Raw genomic sequence first — 14,603 nt, 5'->3', positions numbered from 1 at the left:
GGTAAATAAGCGAAAAAGTGACACTGCTGTCCCAAACAAGGGGCATGAAGTCCTTCCTATAGCCTAGCATGGCAAACACACACAAGTGAAACATACCAACGTGAAATGGGAACAAATTTGCGGCTAAATTTTCGATGGCCATGATGGTAATGCATTGTTCAATTGAATATGTGGATAAGAACAGAGACTAAAGCGATAACTGAGTTACAAGTCACTCTGCCCATATAGAGAGCTTGCAAAGGATTGATAGTCCAGAGCACCTTCCGGACCATCAGGGTACGGTGACATCAGCTGCAGGCAGTACTCAGCTTGATCTGGTGGTAGATCACCACGAAGCTGATCCTCGGTGATATATGGCTGAGAAAAACAAAACAAAAACAAAAAACAAGAAATTAATTACACGGCACAAGTAAACAATGGTAAGACATTACTCATAAGTAAACAATAGCACTTGACTTACCAGGCATCGTGCACTTTGGATATTTTAACTTATTTTCGTTCATCCTTGACAGTTTGTTTTCCATTATTCAGTTTCTTAGTGCGTGGTGTAAGAAGACACACTTCCTGCCATCCAGCTACCAAGCGAGGCAGTAGGTCCTTTAATAAACGTTGGGACCGTACAACCCCCGAAATAGATCAGCACGACAAATCTTGGCGATACGCTTTTCAAATGATACGAAACTGTCTTGCACAATCTCTCAATAGAACAGCTATGAGCACCCAACTCGGGGAAAATGCATTAAAATATGCCAGTTGTGCTTGGCACACACATGATAGCACAACGCCAGCAAGCAGCGGCGGTGGCAGCAGCAGCAGTGGCAATATTACCTTGTCACCAGCGAGAATCTTGAATGACTGAAGCACCTGCTCAGCACTGTCCTCGTCAGTGGCCTGGCGAGTCATGAAGTCCAGGTAGGCATCGAACGTTACCCGGCCAGTGTCATTAGGATCAACCTTGCGCATCATCTCGGTCAGATTCGCCTCCTGATCCTGTGAAGGTAGTAGAGTACAGGAGAGACAAACCAAAGAGTCATTCACAGCAAAGCCTGGGTGAAGGTGATACAAGAATCACACATCTGCAAAGGCATTGTCCCAGTTTCATGCTTTGGCTCTACTTCGTAGTATGAGATGACACAATCGGCTATGTATGTAGAGAGTGATTGCAACACAGTTCTGTACTCACATCGCCATGGCCCAGACTAGTTCCCAAGCTGAGCAGACAGGCCTTGAACTCGTTGCGATCAAGCTCGCCGGAATGATCCTAAACCATACACACACACACACACACACACACACACACACACACACACACACACACACACACACACACACACACATGCATGCACGCACGCACAAGTGCACACACGCACGCACACGCACACACACACACACACACACACACACACACATACACACACGCACACACGTGCACCCACATACATGCACACAGAGACAAACACACATGCACACACATGAACACACAAACACACAAACACACACATTGTAACAATCAAGTCACCGCTTTCGTTCATACACACAGCGGTACTTACAACAGAATACTGTACAAGGGCTATATTGATACACAACAGTAGCAAGAGTAGAATACAAGCAAGAGTACAGTCATGTACGCATAATGCAACACCTGCTGCACAGTCATGTGTTGGACTCCGGCGGCAATCCAAAGCATCCTTACCATTCTAGGAAAGGAACATGTACATAATTAGTTCTTCATGTAGTATAAGTATATGGCATCGGAAGCATTAGAGATAAATGCAGGCATGCGCTCAGGAAGTGCATGGTTATTATCTAGGTTACGAAGTCAGAAAGGAAATGATGACAGGGGAGGGACACCTTACCTTGTCAAAGTGGTTGAACGATTGGCGCAGTTCCTGAAGCTGCTCCTCCGTCAGACCCATGGAGTCACGCGTCAAGATCTGGTTCTCAACTGCGTTGATGTTTCGGCTAATGGCAGTCTTGAGTTGCTGGTATGTTACGCGCAGAGTCTGCATACACAAAAAAGATCACAGATAGATCATGAAACGACAAACAACAATGGTGTCTGACCTATGACAGGCATTCATGGTTAGCAGGTATACATCCAACCAACAAAAACATCTCTCTATCTCTATCTCTATCTCTATCTCTATCTCCCTCTTTCCATTCCGCTCAAAGCAAACTCAGTTTGGCATTGCACATAAACAAGATGACAGTATCATCACACATACACCAGACGCAACTCACATCCATGCTGTACTCTGTATGGGGGTTGTCAAACACGAATGCCTCATGGACACGCTGGTTGGCTTCCTCCAGCTCCTCCATGTTTGACGAGTACTCGGCGGCTTTCGTCTCCTCGGCGTGGAGTGCCTCAAGATGCTCCTGCAGCGAAGACAGTGAAAAGCACAATACATCAACAGGTACACAGTGCTCGTAACCTTGGATACCGTCAAGGCCCTGCCTTACACAGTGCTCGTAACCTTGGATACCGTCAAGGCCCTGCCTTGAAACCGCGGCAAATAACTGTGTTGACGCAAGATTGCATCAATAATTGGTTGGCTGTAGGAAAAGTTATTTCGGCAGACTTACAATCCACATAAACACAAACCGAGGCCGCGAAGTAATCACAACTTAGGGTCACATGGATACGAGTATTGCAGCAAGTAGTTAGAATTCTTTCCCAACTGATCATCAAGCTGCTTATGAGTGCAGTGGTCTACCAAGGTACACGCATTTACACGTATGTGAACGGGCAGAGTAAAATGGTGCGTACTATTGAGGGCCCAGAGTAAAGTGTGCAGTCACTCGTTAAAACGTTACATTCACTTCCTCTTTACATTCACTTCCTCTTTATACTTACATGTCTCACAGTAGTTCATTCCTGTCTCACCACCCTCACCACCCTGACCACACTGACCACACTGACCACCTACATACACCACCCTGACCACCTACATACACCACCCTGACCACACTGACCACCCTCACCGTCTGCATACCAGGTACATACACCACCCTGACCACCGGCATACCATGTACATACCTCTAGAGAAGCAAAGTTCTGCAGACCAAGGTTAGCCAGGTACTCGGTCTGCTCTTCCAGCCATGGGCCAACAAGGTTGGCTTTTTCCGCAAACGCCAGCCGCAGCTTGTCGTGCTCCTCTTGCCGTGTCTGTTCCTGTGCTAGCGACTCGTCACGCTGTGGCACCAACGCCAACACTTCCTCCCACTTGGCGTTGATGTCCTGTAATCAACAACGATCACGATCACACGATTAGCACTGCTGCTGCCGCTGCAGTCGCATGGTAAGTACACCTAAGGTGATGCTCTACCGTTCTAGTTGAGCTAGGTGTAGAAGCATAGCCACCCAACACACAACACACAACACCCAACACACAAGAGCTGGAGACTGAAAACTACACAGTACTAAATTCCAAAACTGAATCCAATCATCCCGGACTTGCATGGATTGTAACTCACCTCTCTAGACAGGTTGCTGTAGGGGTTCGGCTTGTCTCCACCTCCGAGTTGGTCGATCATGTCAGCTACTGCTATCAGTCCGCTGTACTCGCTCTCAGCCACTTGGATGTTAGCCTTGAAAGCATTGTGCGCATCCATCAGGTCCTACAGGTACGGATAGGGAAAGAATGCCACCGTGTACAGGCAGTTCATTGACTCGGCACTAGCAGAGCTGACCGTGAACAAGACAAGACAAGACCTCTTCACAATATCCCCATCAACACACTGAGCACAGTCACCAGTTGGATTGGGGCATGGTACAAAGCCACTGGACCTCACTTACCTGAGTTTCCTGCACTGAGTGAACATTGAATACGTCTTGCAGTTCCTCTTTCGCACCATCCATCCAGTTGTTGAAGGGCTAAAGATTACACCGCACAGCAGAAGAGATAATATACAGTTGAACCCTGACATACAACACATTAAAACATACTGTCACATACCGGTACACATGTACTGCATTTCAATTGTTATTCAGTCATCAATGATCATCTTCGGATACCGTATGCAGTGGAACAGAGGGGCATAGCAGACCATACAGTACTTACCGCTGCCTTCTTAGCGAAGTCAAGGCGTAGCTCATCCAACTGAATTTGAAGTTGCTCAGCTTCCTGCACAATGCACATACATGCCCATCACAACAGCAGAGTGAAGCAGTCAAGGTCAGACTGTACAGTTGCATATGGTTGTGGTCCACGGCGCAGCAATGCGCGCTCAACATGCAGCAGCCATGCAGCGGGCCATGCTGGCAAAGAGGTAGCACACACACACACACACTGGACACTACACGGCAGAGAGCATTGAAAAGGCTAGCTTACCGCCAGAGTCTTCATTCTCTGGTCACTCAGATTACGCAGTACTTCCCAGTTGTCGCTGATCGCCTACACATGCAACAGCACACGATACACAGGAGACATACGGGTAGCTTCAGCCAGGAATAAACCAGTATGCATTGCACATCCGAGTATGAGTACAATCATGTACTACTTACTAGCAAGGGATCGTGAAACTCCAAACATTTCGTTTTGGGTGTGCCTGACGGCAAGGCCTCATATCACAGTAAGGCGAGGTGCGGCGTTACGCTAACTGGTAGCATCATAATCAGCATGAATGCAATGTGGCCCGCATCGCCAGGCCTCATGGATTCAATCACACAACAAGTCATCAACTCCAGTTGGTGAGAGTTCAGGACTAGTCTGCTTCCACATGATCACTATTTCTGAATGGTGCTTACCTACCCAGTATTTCTGAATGGTGCTTACCCACCCAGTATAACGTTACTGACATGATCCACTGTGATACTTACAGCCATGCGCTCATTCACTTCAGCAGAGTTGAAGTAACCCAATGATCTAAACAACGCCGGGAATAAGAAATCAAGAACGTGGAAGGCAGAATTATATAAACTGATGACATGCCCGCAGCCGTCGATTCGCAGCCCACAGAATTTATAGCAGACAATTCAGACACCTGTCCGTCTCTCTTTCATGTCGTAGCAGCTGGACGTAAGCAATTCTGACACACTCATAGCTACATGTATGTACAAACTTACTCGAGTTCCTTCGCAATCTGTGACAGCTGCTCAACACGGTCTTCGTGCGCTGCAAGATCGCTCTCGAAAGCTTCGTGTTGCTTCTTCAAAGCCTACAACATACAAACGCACAGACTCAAGGTTAGGACTGACCGATCCATAGCACCATAAATTTACCTATACGATAAAAGGACGTGCGAACACAGAAAGGTCGAGGCTGCAAAAACCTTGCATCCAGTGAGCACTTCAGCCGTCTCAAGTCTTACCAGAACTCCAGCAAGGTTGACTCCTTCAATGTCATCAGCAGTAAGGCTAGCATCCTTGCCGCTTGTCCATGACTCATGCACCGCTGCCTTGTGCTGGAACTTTGCAGCCAAATGCTCAAGCCGCTCTAACCTGCAACAGCAAGACAACAGAAGGGTAGAGAGATAGGAGAGTATCATCCCACCATCCAATTCTATCACGTGAAGTGTAACTATGGACTCATAGCAACATATTTGTAGTACTGGATATGTGATAGTGTGTGCACAGCCAGTCATACCCAACAAAAGTCAAACCAATCATAATCTCTACATGGATTATCCGCAACTGTGAAGCATCATTAAGTATCATTAAGGCGAGTCTGCAACTGAGCTTGACAAAAGACCTCACCTGTTGATTTCACCCATTAGAAATTCTTCATATGACTTCTCAGATGAGTCCAGGCCCTTCCAGGCCACGGCAATATCCTGCAAAAGAGGCCAACCAACAAACACATGTACACATGTAAGGTAAACCATTACCAATGCCCCAATGAGTTCATTCACACTGCATGTGTGTGTGCACACAGGCAACGCAAAGAAGGGACGAGGCTTCTTGGAATTCCCATTTATACCATCAGATACTAATAGCATGGCTTGGTAAACATGGTGAGGCCCACTCATCGTGCTAACTTACGTGAATCATGCGTCCTTCGCTGGGCATGTAGGCAGGACGATTGCTAATACGAAGTTTGGTCTGCAGGGTGTTGAAGTGGGCCTCAAGGCGACCCTTCTCCTCGGCCTTCGGAGGCTTCTGGTCAGTGCGATAGTTGCGGAACTCGTTTAGACGGTCCTGAGAAAGAACAAACAGCACGTCTTCTTTAGAAACTGCACGAAAGACTACAGATCACTGCCAAGCTACGATTACAAACAGGCATGCTACCAGCAGAGTGGCAATGATCACTGTGCTGCCAAACATCACACAATACGTATCGTTATGTCGCTTATGAGAGTGGCCTTCAAAGTATTCCTGTAGCAGCCGATGCCAGGGCTAGAGTCCTATTTTAATCAGGCATGTATTCAAATCAGGTAATTCAGTGTCTGTCAATGCTAAAACCAGGCTTATGTGTCGACGATCAAATCTTGAAAAATCAGGCTTGCATACAAAACAGGATTCTTTTCGAGACAGACATTACGCTGCAAGACAGTGTGGTTTGTTCAAAAGAATCTGACGAAATGCACTATCGCACAAAATATCCGTGTTGCCTTTAAAATTCGTATTGAATGAGCAGACCGTCCAGGTGTTCACATGGCAATAGTATGATGTCATGCTGTGTATAGTATGATGTCATGCAGTGTATAGTGTGATGTCATGCAGTGTTGTCCTCTTATGTAACCTACTCTTGCAGCCTGCAGGGTCTTTTCTTGTGTGCGGTCTCCCAGCCAGGGGACGACCTGCTGGATCCACATTAGCAGCTAGAAGGAAAAAAAATAGAAAGAAGAAAAGAACAAAGAAACGCATGGTAAATCAAACCCATTTCAGGGAGCTTCCTATCAGTTTTCAGGAGCGCCAAGAGCATTCACTAAGATAATCTTTCCTACAGATTCCTTCCGCTCTATGCTCCATGAGATGAATAGTTTTGAATGCTATATGCAGCTACTGTACCCGGTGTGCACAAACAGGAATTCGTTCGTGGAATTGCAGGAGTGGACCCAATCATACATGCCAAACGTCCAAGGTTTTCCGGGACAGACCAGGGAAAAGGGGTATTTGTCCCGGGGTCCAGGGATGTCCTGGGAAAGTCCAGGGATTGAGATGGGACTTTTGAAATCGAATTTCTCCTTTTTATGATGCTTTTTCAGTGTTTCATCGAACTTCTAGATCCGTTGTAAGTACACACAGCACGTGGTAGCATGTAGTAGACAAAAAAACCTTGTGGAACTGCAACGAATTGCCGGTATACCGGTAGTCAACAACAAGTTTACTTGTGCAGTTGCAGCCCAATAGAATCACATCCCTTTTGCTTAGACAGCAGTCATGAAAAATACATCTGCTAATGATGGATGCGCTAAAAAAATTGGTGTCCAGGGGAAACGGTCGAAATCAAGGGAATTCAGCCTCCTTGTCCAGGGAATGCAAGCCTCCAGGTTGGCATATATGCCCAATCCAAATTGAAGTAAATGTGAGAACAATAACCCCGGTGGTAGCACAATGCTGTAATTACGTTGCTTTCATGGTCCTCTAAAGACAGTGGTTATCAATAGCAACTGGCTTGACCTGATCTACAGGTGTACCAGCAACAATGAATGGCTAACTTAATCAGATCAGGCCATTACGAGCTGACAACAAATAACTCTGATAGCAAGATGGCAACAAGTTCGGCAGGCATATGGCACACACACAGGCACGCGCGCGCACACACACACACACACACACACACACACACACAGAACTTACTTCGCTGGCAAGGCTTTCATACTCGTCCATCAAACGCTTGTTCTCCTTGTTGATGTCCAGGACCTTTCCAATGCGCTTGGCAGCATTCTCGGCCTGATAACGAGGTGAGAGGAAAGGAGATGGCTTTTTGAATGTCATCTTTTGAAACTACAATCCGTACTCATCACAACAAAGACCTTGAAAATAAGGTCTTCCATTCGAAATCTGGAAACAAAGATGGACTGTGATCGAGGAGACAAGACTGTGGTGGCTTATACGCTAACGAACATAATAGTACAGGCTGCCATCAGCCCCAGCCGTATCTCTTGTAACAACAGGTCTGCACTTGGTGGTCTCTTTTCACTCATCTTTCTCACTCATTGCAGTGGAAATTAGGTGTTAAACTGTTCCCTATTACGAATACTAGTACAATGATACAGTCTTCACGCCATAGTGTAGCAAGTGCATCAATTTATTCATGCCCCCGGGGCTGGTGACAGTGGTGTTGGCTGGCAAGATTGTGGCCACACTGGCCTGCCTACCTGCTGCGAGCTTGAGAAAGCGTGGTAGTACGCAGATACATAGGTCATCACGGCACGCTCATCTGGCTTGACCTGGTTCAGCATGTCTGTCCGTCAGAGCAATGGCACACAAGAAGCAAGTCCAATACATTCAAGCGGCTTCAAAGTACAGGCCGTGTAAGCAGCACAAGACCGCACAATGCATAACCACAGTATCATACTGTGTGCAATGTAAAACAAAACAAAACTTCATGATGGTAGTTTGGTGGTGGTGGCGCTAATATATTTCATAGGTGTCCCCATTCTTGTTGTTAGCTCGATCACCCACTCACACCTTGCCATCATACAGTCTTGTCCTATATGCAAAAATGCTCAAAAGGAGGCTGGGCTGCCTGTTTGATGTTCCTGTGACACAAAGTGTTAGAACCCATAAACACATAACGCAAAGTCACAATTGTCAGACGATAGAAACCTAATAGAGAAACCAACCTTCAACATCCAACATCTGTGGGATGTCGAGGCTCTTCTCTGCAACTTCAAATGCCGTCCTCAAGTTTTGCTCCGGGTTGTCCTACAAAATGAACAAGGTTAAAACAAAACATAACTTGCCATGCAGAAGGAGCTATAGCAAAGAAGAACACAGCTTGGAGTACACAGAGTTCACAGCTGTGATTTGAAACTCACCTCAGCAACCTACATTGCACATGCATTTAAGACACATTGTGGCAATGCCTGTAATTTACACCAATGATACCCTAAAATAAACGGTGGAGTAAAGGTCAAATGAATCCCTGCCATGGCTCACGCCTGCTAGTTGTGCGGGACCTTCAGCACTGGCACCGCACCACAGCTAACTGCAAACCGAGGCACACAACCTCAACACCGTAGTACGCTAACTGCAAACAGCATCGCACACAAGCTGACCAGCAGAACACAGCTGCACTGAACACTAACCTTTCTCAGTGACTCATAGTCGATCAGATCGGGACGATGGCGGTGAATCAGTCCACAGAACGCCAGTCCATCCTTGAAGCTGCACAAGGTCAACAGCAGAGAACATCCAAGATCAGGTACCAAACGCAGGCACATAGGCAAGACTGTGAAACAAGCCAAACCAATAGATGTGTACAAACAAAGGGGGGTTGTATGATGACTCCCTGACCTACTGGCTGCATGCTTACAGCAATCACATGTACCCTATACATGTACCGAATATACACACAATCACGGTCACACCTTTCACAGTCACATACATGTACATGCTGTGTGTTCGCTTATCCTGTTCTCTCGCCTATCCAGGTATTATTTCAGATATTACCTAGTCAAGATATTATTTTAAATTTTTCACCGCCCACGGCCGCACATAGTCCTTGGCTACAAAAAAAAATTAAAATCTCTCCAAACCAAACTTCAAATTCCTTTCCAAGATATTATTTCATATATTTATTTGCGGAAAATGGATGTGTGCGGTTACGCAAGGTCTGACAGTACAAAAATTAATTATTATGACAGTTCATGATTGTTCATGATTGTTCGAGGTGCTTTGTATCTAGCAGTAGCAGCAGAGGCACCGGTTTGCGCAAATCAAGGCACATGTAATATTTTTTCAAGGATCGGGAGAACTTCAAACCTCAAAGTATCAGTCGGGGAAGTGACCTGCCTGAAAAGAGTGGAGTGAAACACTTGTCAGCGCCTTCTAGTTTGGCCTGGTTTCGTAGCTCAGATGGTTAGAGCATTGCTCATGACAAGCAAGGTCCCGGGTTTGAGGCCTGGTGTGATTGGCATTTTTTTCTCTTTTCAGGCAGTTTACTTCCCCGACTGATCCTTTGAGGTAAATGCAATACAAAAACATAAACGACGATGTCATTCTCGTAACCTTCTGAAATTGCTAGCATCCAAAACATATAACTCCCAAGCAAGCAGGTCACCGCATTGTTGAACAAAGTCAATTCAACTAACTTGGAAGCTACATGTATTTCTGGTTATCGTATACATGTATATGGTTGTGCTTCTCAACACAATTGTATAGCTGGTGGTAACTCGGACGTGTGAACTTTGTTTTACTGTATATACATGAATAGGAGCAGTGTGACCGCCAGGTTTACGGTTTCATGCGCGGTCGTTCTGGTTTGCAGACATGTTGAGTTTTGTGATTGTAGGAGTGTGAAGGGCTGTGTTGTACAAACAGTCACGTGCTGTAAATGCTGCCCACCATAGCTAGAAGAATATTGGTGAGTTTACTGAACAACCACACACCACACACCACATGAATTCGGAAACACACCAGCAACGAAGTCAATACTTGCCCAAGTAACTGCTTATAATCACCACAAGTATCATTTTCTACAGCACAAGACACCAAGGTTGCCCAGCAGTACAGTAGGCGAACATCAGCACTACACTGCAGTCAACACCATCACGCTTGGTACCCACACCCAAACAAACAGCTAAATGATGATGTATAGGACTGGTGTAGATCTCATCTGTCAGTTCCTCACTTGCAACGAAAACAAGGACAGCAGTCGCCAACTGACAGTAGTGACCACAACTCCACGCGCCACTACAGACGCTCTGCTCATAAGGCAGTGGCGACAGGAGAGCACGATGTACACGTAGCAGTAAACAGATGCAACAGCCTGACAGTCGACACACGCCACGGAAAGCCAGCAACAGTAACTGTTGTATCGCTGCCATCTTCTCGGATCGCACACCCAAGACACACACGCGCGCAACGAATATTTCGGACGCACGCCGATGACGTACTCGATGGGACTACATAAGGTAAGTGTACGGGCGCCGGTCGATCTATCAAATGCGGAGTACTCGTAGATCTTCTGTACCTTTTCTTCGCGGGATACTACTAGTACATAGTCACTGAAAGGCCGAAGAAACAGAAAATGAAGGCCACATCTTACGCAACTCTACGAGCCCCAGCTCTAGTACCTAGTACCGCACCCAACAAGCTGAAGCGACAGCTGATGCGCTCGTCGCGTCGTGTTTTGTGGAGTACTCGCCACAAATCTGGCACACCAGTCGAAAACAGCCGTCGTTCACGCTCGAGCTACGCGATCAAATCCGGACTTGTTCAATGGAGCGCAAGACCGGAAACAAGGCAGCTCGCGGGTATGGGATCTGTAGTGGCCATACTAATGCCAGTAATGGTTGCGGCAAACCCACGTCACTCCCGTCCAGAAGCAGTGTGCAACTGGCACAGCTCTGGAAGAACTACTACACTGCAGTAGATAGTACTTGTCTTTCGTTGGTGCTGACATACTAGTACTCTGGCCGGATTCATTCAACGCAACGAGTACGAACACATACGGAAATCACGGATGGTAGCAACCACCAGGGCATGTCGCAGTGTCTGCACAGAGCCCTGGTACATGCTACAGAGCAGGGACTGCCAGAACCCACCTCATGTGAAAATTCTGCACGTTGACGTTCTTGTATGGCTGTGTCTTTCGCTGGCACCACAACAGAAGACCTTCCTTAGCCGTCATCTCTACAACACGCAAAGAAATTTCCAGCAAAAAATGTAATTGAGTGAACACCCACAAGTACAAACATGCAAATCCATGAATACAGGAGGCAAATCCGGTGCCTCCAGCATGTTGTAGCAGGCCAAAACGCCGAAGTCAGGTCAATGAACGATCAGAATAAGCGTGTACCGCCTAGTAGGGGCAGTGATTTTAGCGTTGCGAGGAGTCGAGGACGGCTCACAGCTCATCTCGCTCACAGCTGGTACAATCCTGCGCAGCATTTTCCGCGCGCGCGCACCACACCACACACACAAGCAAGGCATGCAATGCACGCCGATTTATTCCAAAGCACACATACAGTAAATGCAAGAAATCGTTATACACAATTACCTTCTACTGAGATATCCTGGATGGCGAATCGCAGAATGATGGTCCAAATCATACCTAGCGTCATCTTCAGGTTTCCGTCGACGATTTCTGCACACATTAGCACACCACGCCAAGTCATAGAAATGGTAAAAGAACAGGACTCGGTAAAGGAAATTGTTCATCGGATACCCCAATTCACTAGCCGGCAAAACATGTACACGCAAGTCACGGACGTCTTTCCTACACGGACCAACATAACAAGCTCGCGCCGTGCACACATCGCTCGCCACACTAGCGAATTGCGCCACGCCAGACGAGGAAACCCATAAAAAGTAGAAGTGAGAAAGATGCTTGTGCATTCTCAACACACACACCTTCGGCACCGATGTTGGCAAGACGCACGCCTTTGGTGGCAATGAAATCCAGAGCCTTGTTGACATTGGAGACTTTGTGCACGCGCATTTTGCCCTTCTCGGGACGGGCAAGCTTATCACCAGAGATGACCTCCAGCAAGGCGAGGAGCGCCTTGCCATCATTGAAGTCATGTTCGATCTCGGCAATCTGCAGACCAAGTTTTCTGAGATGAGAGTTGACCCAAGCGGTGAATGTCTAAATCCCCCAAAAACAGGAAGAAAAAAAAACAGAAACAGAAACACAGCAATAGTGCCGTCATGAAAATATCGCCACTGGCACAGCATGCGTGCCAGCAGTCTGTTCAACGCCAGAAGGACAACAGTGAGGACACTGCCTGCATCACCAGTCCCTATGGGCGATAGCAAAAACAAAATTTTCAACCAGTGGCAGCGAGTAGCCACAAACTCGCTCACCTTCTTCTGCTGGCGCTCCCATGCCAAGTCCATAAGCATGGCACCTCCGCCGACTCCACCCGCAGTCGCAACGTCCGTTTCGTCAGCCATGGCAGCTAAGTTTGCTCTCTTGCTCTGCACAACGACGTGCTTGTGATAGTTACCGAGCTGCAGGGAAGTTCAAAACAACAGATCCGTCGTCGAGACAGCAACGGTCGGGTCCGCAAGAGCTGCTGCTGCTGCATGCCTTTCTGTGCGCTTGGCATCGTTCATGACGCTCAGGTCTATCTACGGAGCGTGCGGGTATGTGTGTGCATGTGCCGATGTGTGCAACCTGGCCAAAACTGCAAAAGCTAGCTAAAAATGACTGCCGTCCACTGGATGAATGCTGACCTGCGCCCACGTCCGCACATGGGCTCAACCTCGGATTGGCCGTACACGTGACCTATTTCCAGTACGTTGATTGGCCAAGCACCTGAGCCGCACAAGCTTAGCCCATATTAGGCGACGAAAGTGGGACGAAAGTGGGGAGTGAGGTCATGTCGAGATATCTAGATACAGAAATCGAAAGCACTAAAAGTAAAACGGAGGAAACATGTGCCGCGCCGCCGCGCCGTGTAGATTAACACAGACACAGACAGTAGATCAACACAGCTAGTACTAGTAGTAGTAGTAATTATACACGTGACCGACCCTTTCAATAATGTTCTTTCTTTCCTTTTCCTTTTCCACCTGGACTCCTCCTTGGTTTCCCTTTTCTCTCTGGCTCTTCTCTTCAACTCTTGTACCTTCTTGCTATATTAATGTGGGGCTTTGAATAAAACAAGTACATCATGACTGACAAAACACGGACACGTACTAGCAGGAGTATTATCAGCCCCCAGGACATACTCTTGATATGATACTGGTAGTAGTACTACAGTGCTGGCAACTGAAATCCGACCCCTAGCGTCTCGTACGAATCGCTAACGCGGCTAGCGCACCGCTAGGGGGGGGGGGTCGGATTTCAGTTGCCAGCACTGTACGAGTAGTAGTACCCCATGCATGATGGTCGATAGGCGTTATTTACCCGCGCCCCGGGGCCCAGTCGACTAAGAATAGGGCTTGAAAGTGCTACGTCACTCCATAGCAATGGCATAGCAACAATTTGAAAAATTCGAAAACTGGATCCACCTGGATCCAGTTTTTGTATGGATCCAAGCACATTTCAAGCGGTCTCACTCACAGCAAGGTGATGTTGCCAGTGAAACTGACTAATTTGGCTAGTGGGGGCGGGATGACAACTGGTGGCGAAGTAAAAGTTGCACCTGCATACGACATGAGTGGGTTGCTATGCACCCACATACTGAGGCAATAGCAAAGTCACACCTTAGTGGATCCAAAATAGAAATCTGATGTCAATTTACTACTCCCAGGCCGTTTTTGACGTCATCACTTTCAAGCCCTATGCGAGCGTGTACAGATGATCAATGCTAGTGTTACCAAGTCGTTGACGAGTATCGAGTACACAGTCACTGCATCACTAGTACTAGTACTACGAGTACAGACCTACACATCGTAGATCTACGTTTGATTAGTATTCACTAGCAGTTACACAGTATACACATGACGATTGTACTACAATGATTATGTAGTAATAGTACGATTGTACTATAGTACTACAGTCGTCCCTCTCTAATCCGGCACTTTATAATCCAGCACCCTC

General features: G+C 47.0%; 1 protein-coding gene across 1 annotated transcript in view; it reads right to left on the bottom strand.

The window, feature by feature from the left end:
• Positions 1-13,146, bottom strand: part of LOC135805187 (alpha-actinin, sarcomeric-like) — a 13,703-nt gene extending 557 nt beyond the window's left edge. The window contains exons 1-24 of the mRNA XM_065319192.1: positions 12,920-13,146; positions 12,467-12,701; positions 12,114-12,200; positions 11,659-11,746; positions 9,199-9,277; positions 8,734-8,815; positions 8,266-8,351; positions 7,745-7,837; positions 6,688-6,762; positions 5,984-6,139; positions 5,699-5,775; positions 5,314-5,443; positions 5,069-5,160; positions 4,823-4,868; positions 4,335-4,397; positions 4,065-4,127; positions 3,800-3,877; positions 3,478-3,621; positions 3,041-3,241; positions 2,242-2,379; positions 1,857-2,003; positions 1,184-1,261; positions 829-990; positions 1-357 (exon numbers count right to left, since the gene is read on the bottom strand). The exon at positions 1-357 is cut by the window's left edge and continues 557 nt beyond it. Coding sequence (XP_065175264.1) covers positions 205-357; positions 829-990; positions 1,184-1,261; positions 1,857-2,003; positions 2,242-2,379; positions 3,041-3,241; positions 3,478-3,621; positions 3,800-3,877; positions 4,065-4,127; positions 4,335-4,397; positions 4,823-4,868; positions 5,069-5,160; positions 5,314-5,443; positions 5,699-5,775; positions 5,984-6,139; positions 6,688-6,762; positions 7,745-7,837; positions 8,266-8,351; positions 8,734-8,815; positions 9,199-9,277; positions 11,659-11,746; positions 12,114-12,200; positions 12,467-12,701; positions 12,920-13,009 — 2,643 coding nt within the window. The 5' untranslated portion in view covers positions 13,010-13,146 and the 3' untranslated portion in view covers positions 1-204. The remainder of the gene's footprint in view (positions 358-828; positions 991-1,183; positions 1,262-1,856; positions 2,004-2,241; positions 2,380-3,040; positions 3,242-3,477; positions 3,622-3,799; positions 3,878-4,064; positions 4,128-4,334; positions 4,398-4,822; positions 4,869-5,068; positions 5,161-5,313; positions 5,444-5,698; positions 5,776-5,983; positions 6,140-6,687; positions 6,763-7,744; positions 7,838-8,265; positions 8,352-8,733; positions 8,816-9,198; positions 9,278-11,658; positions 11,747-12,113; positions 12,201-12,466; positions 12,702-12,919) is intronic.
• Positions 13,147-14,603: the final 1,457 nt, after the last annotated feature.

This window comes from Sycon ciliatum, chromosome 1 (assembly GCF_964019385.1).
Source record: "Sycon ciliatum chromosome 1, ocSycCili1.1, whole genome shotgun sequence".
NCBI classification, from domain to species: domain Eukaryota; kingdom Metazoa; phylum Porifera; class Calcarea; order Leucosolenida; family Sycettidae; genus Sycon; species Sycon ciliatum.
The sequence above is the reverse complement of the archived record's forward strand: the minus strand, read 5'-3'. Positions and strand labels throughout refer to the sequence as shown.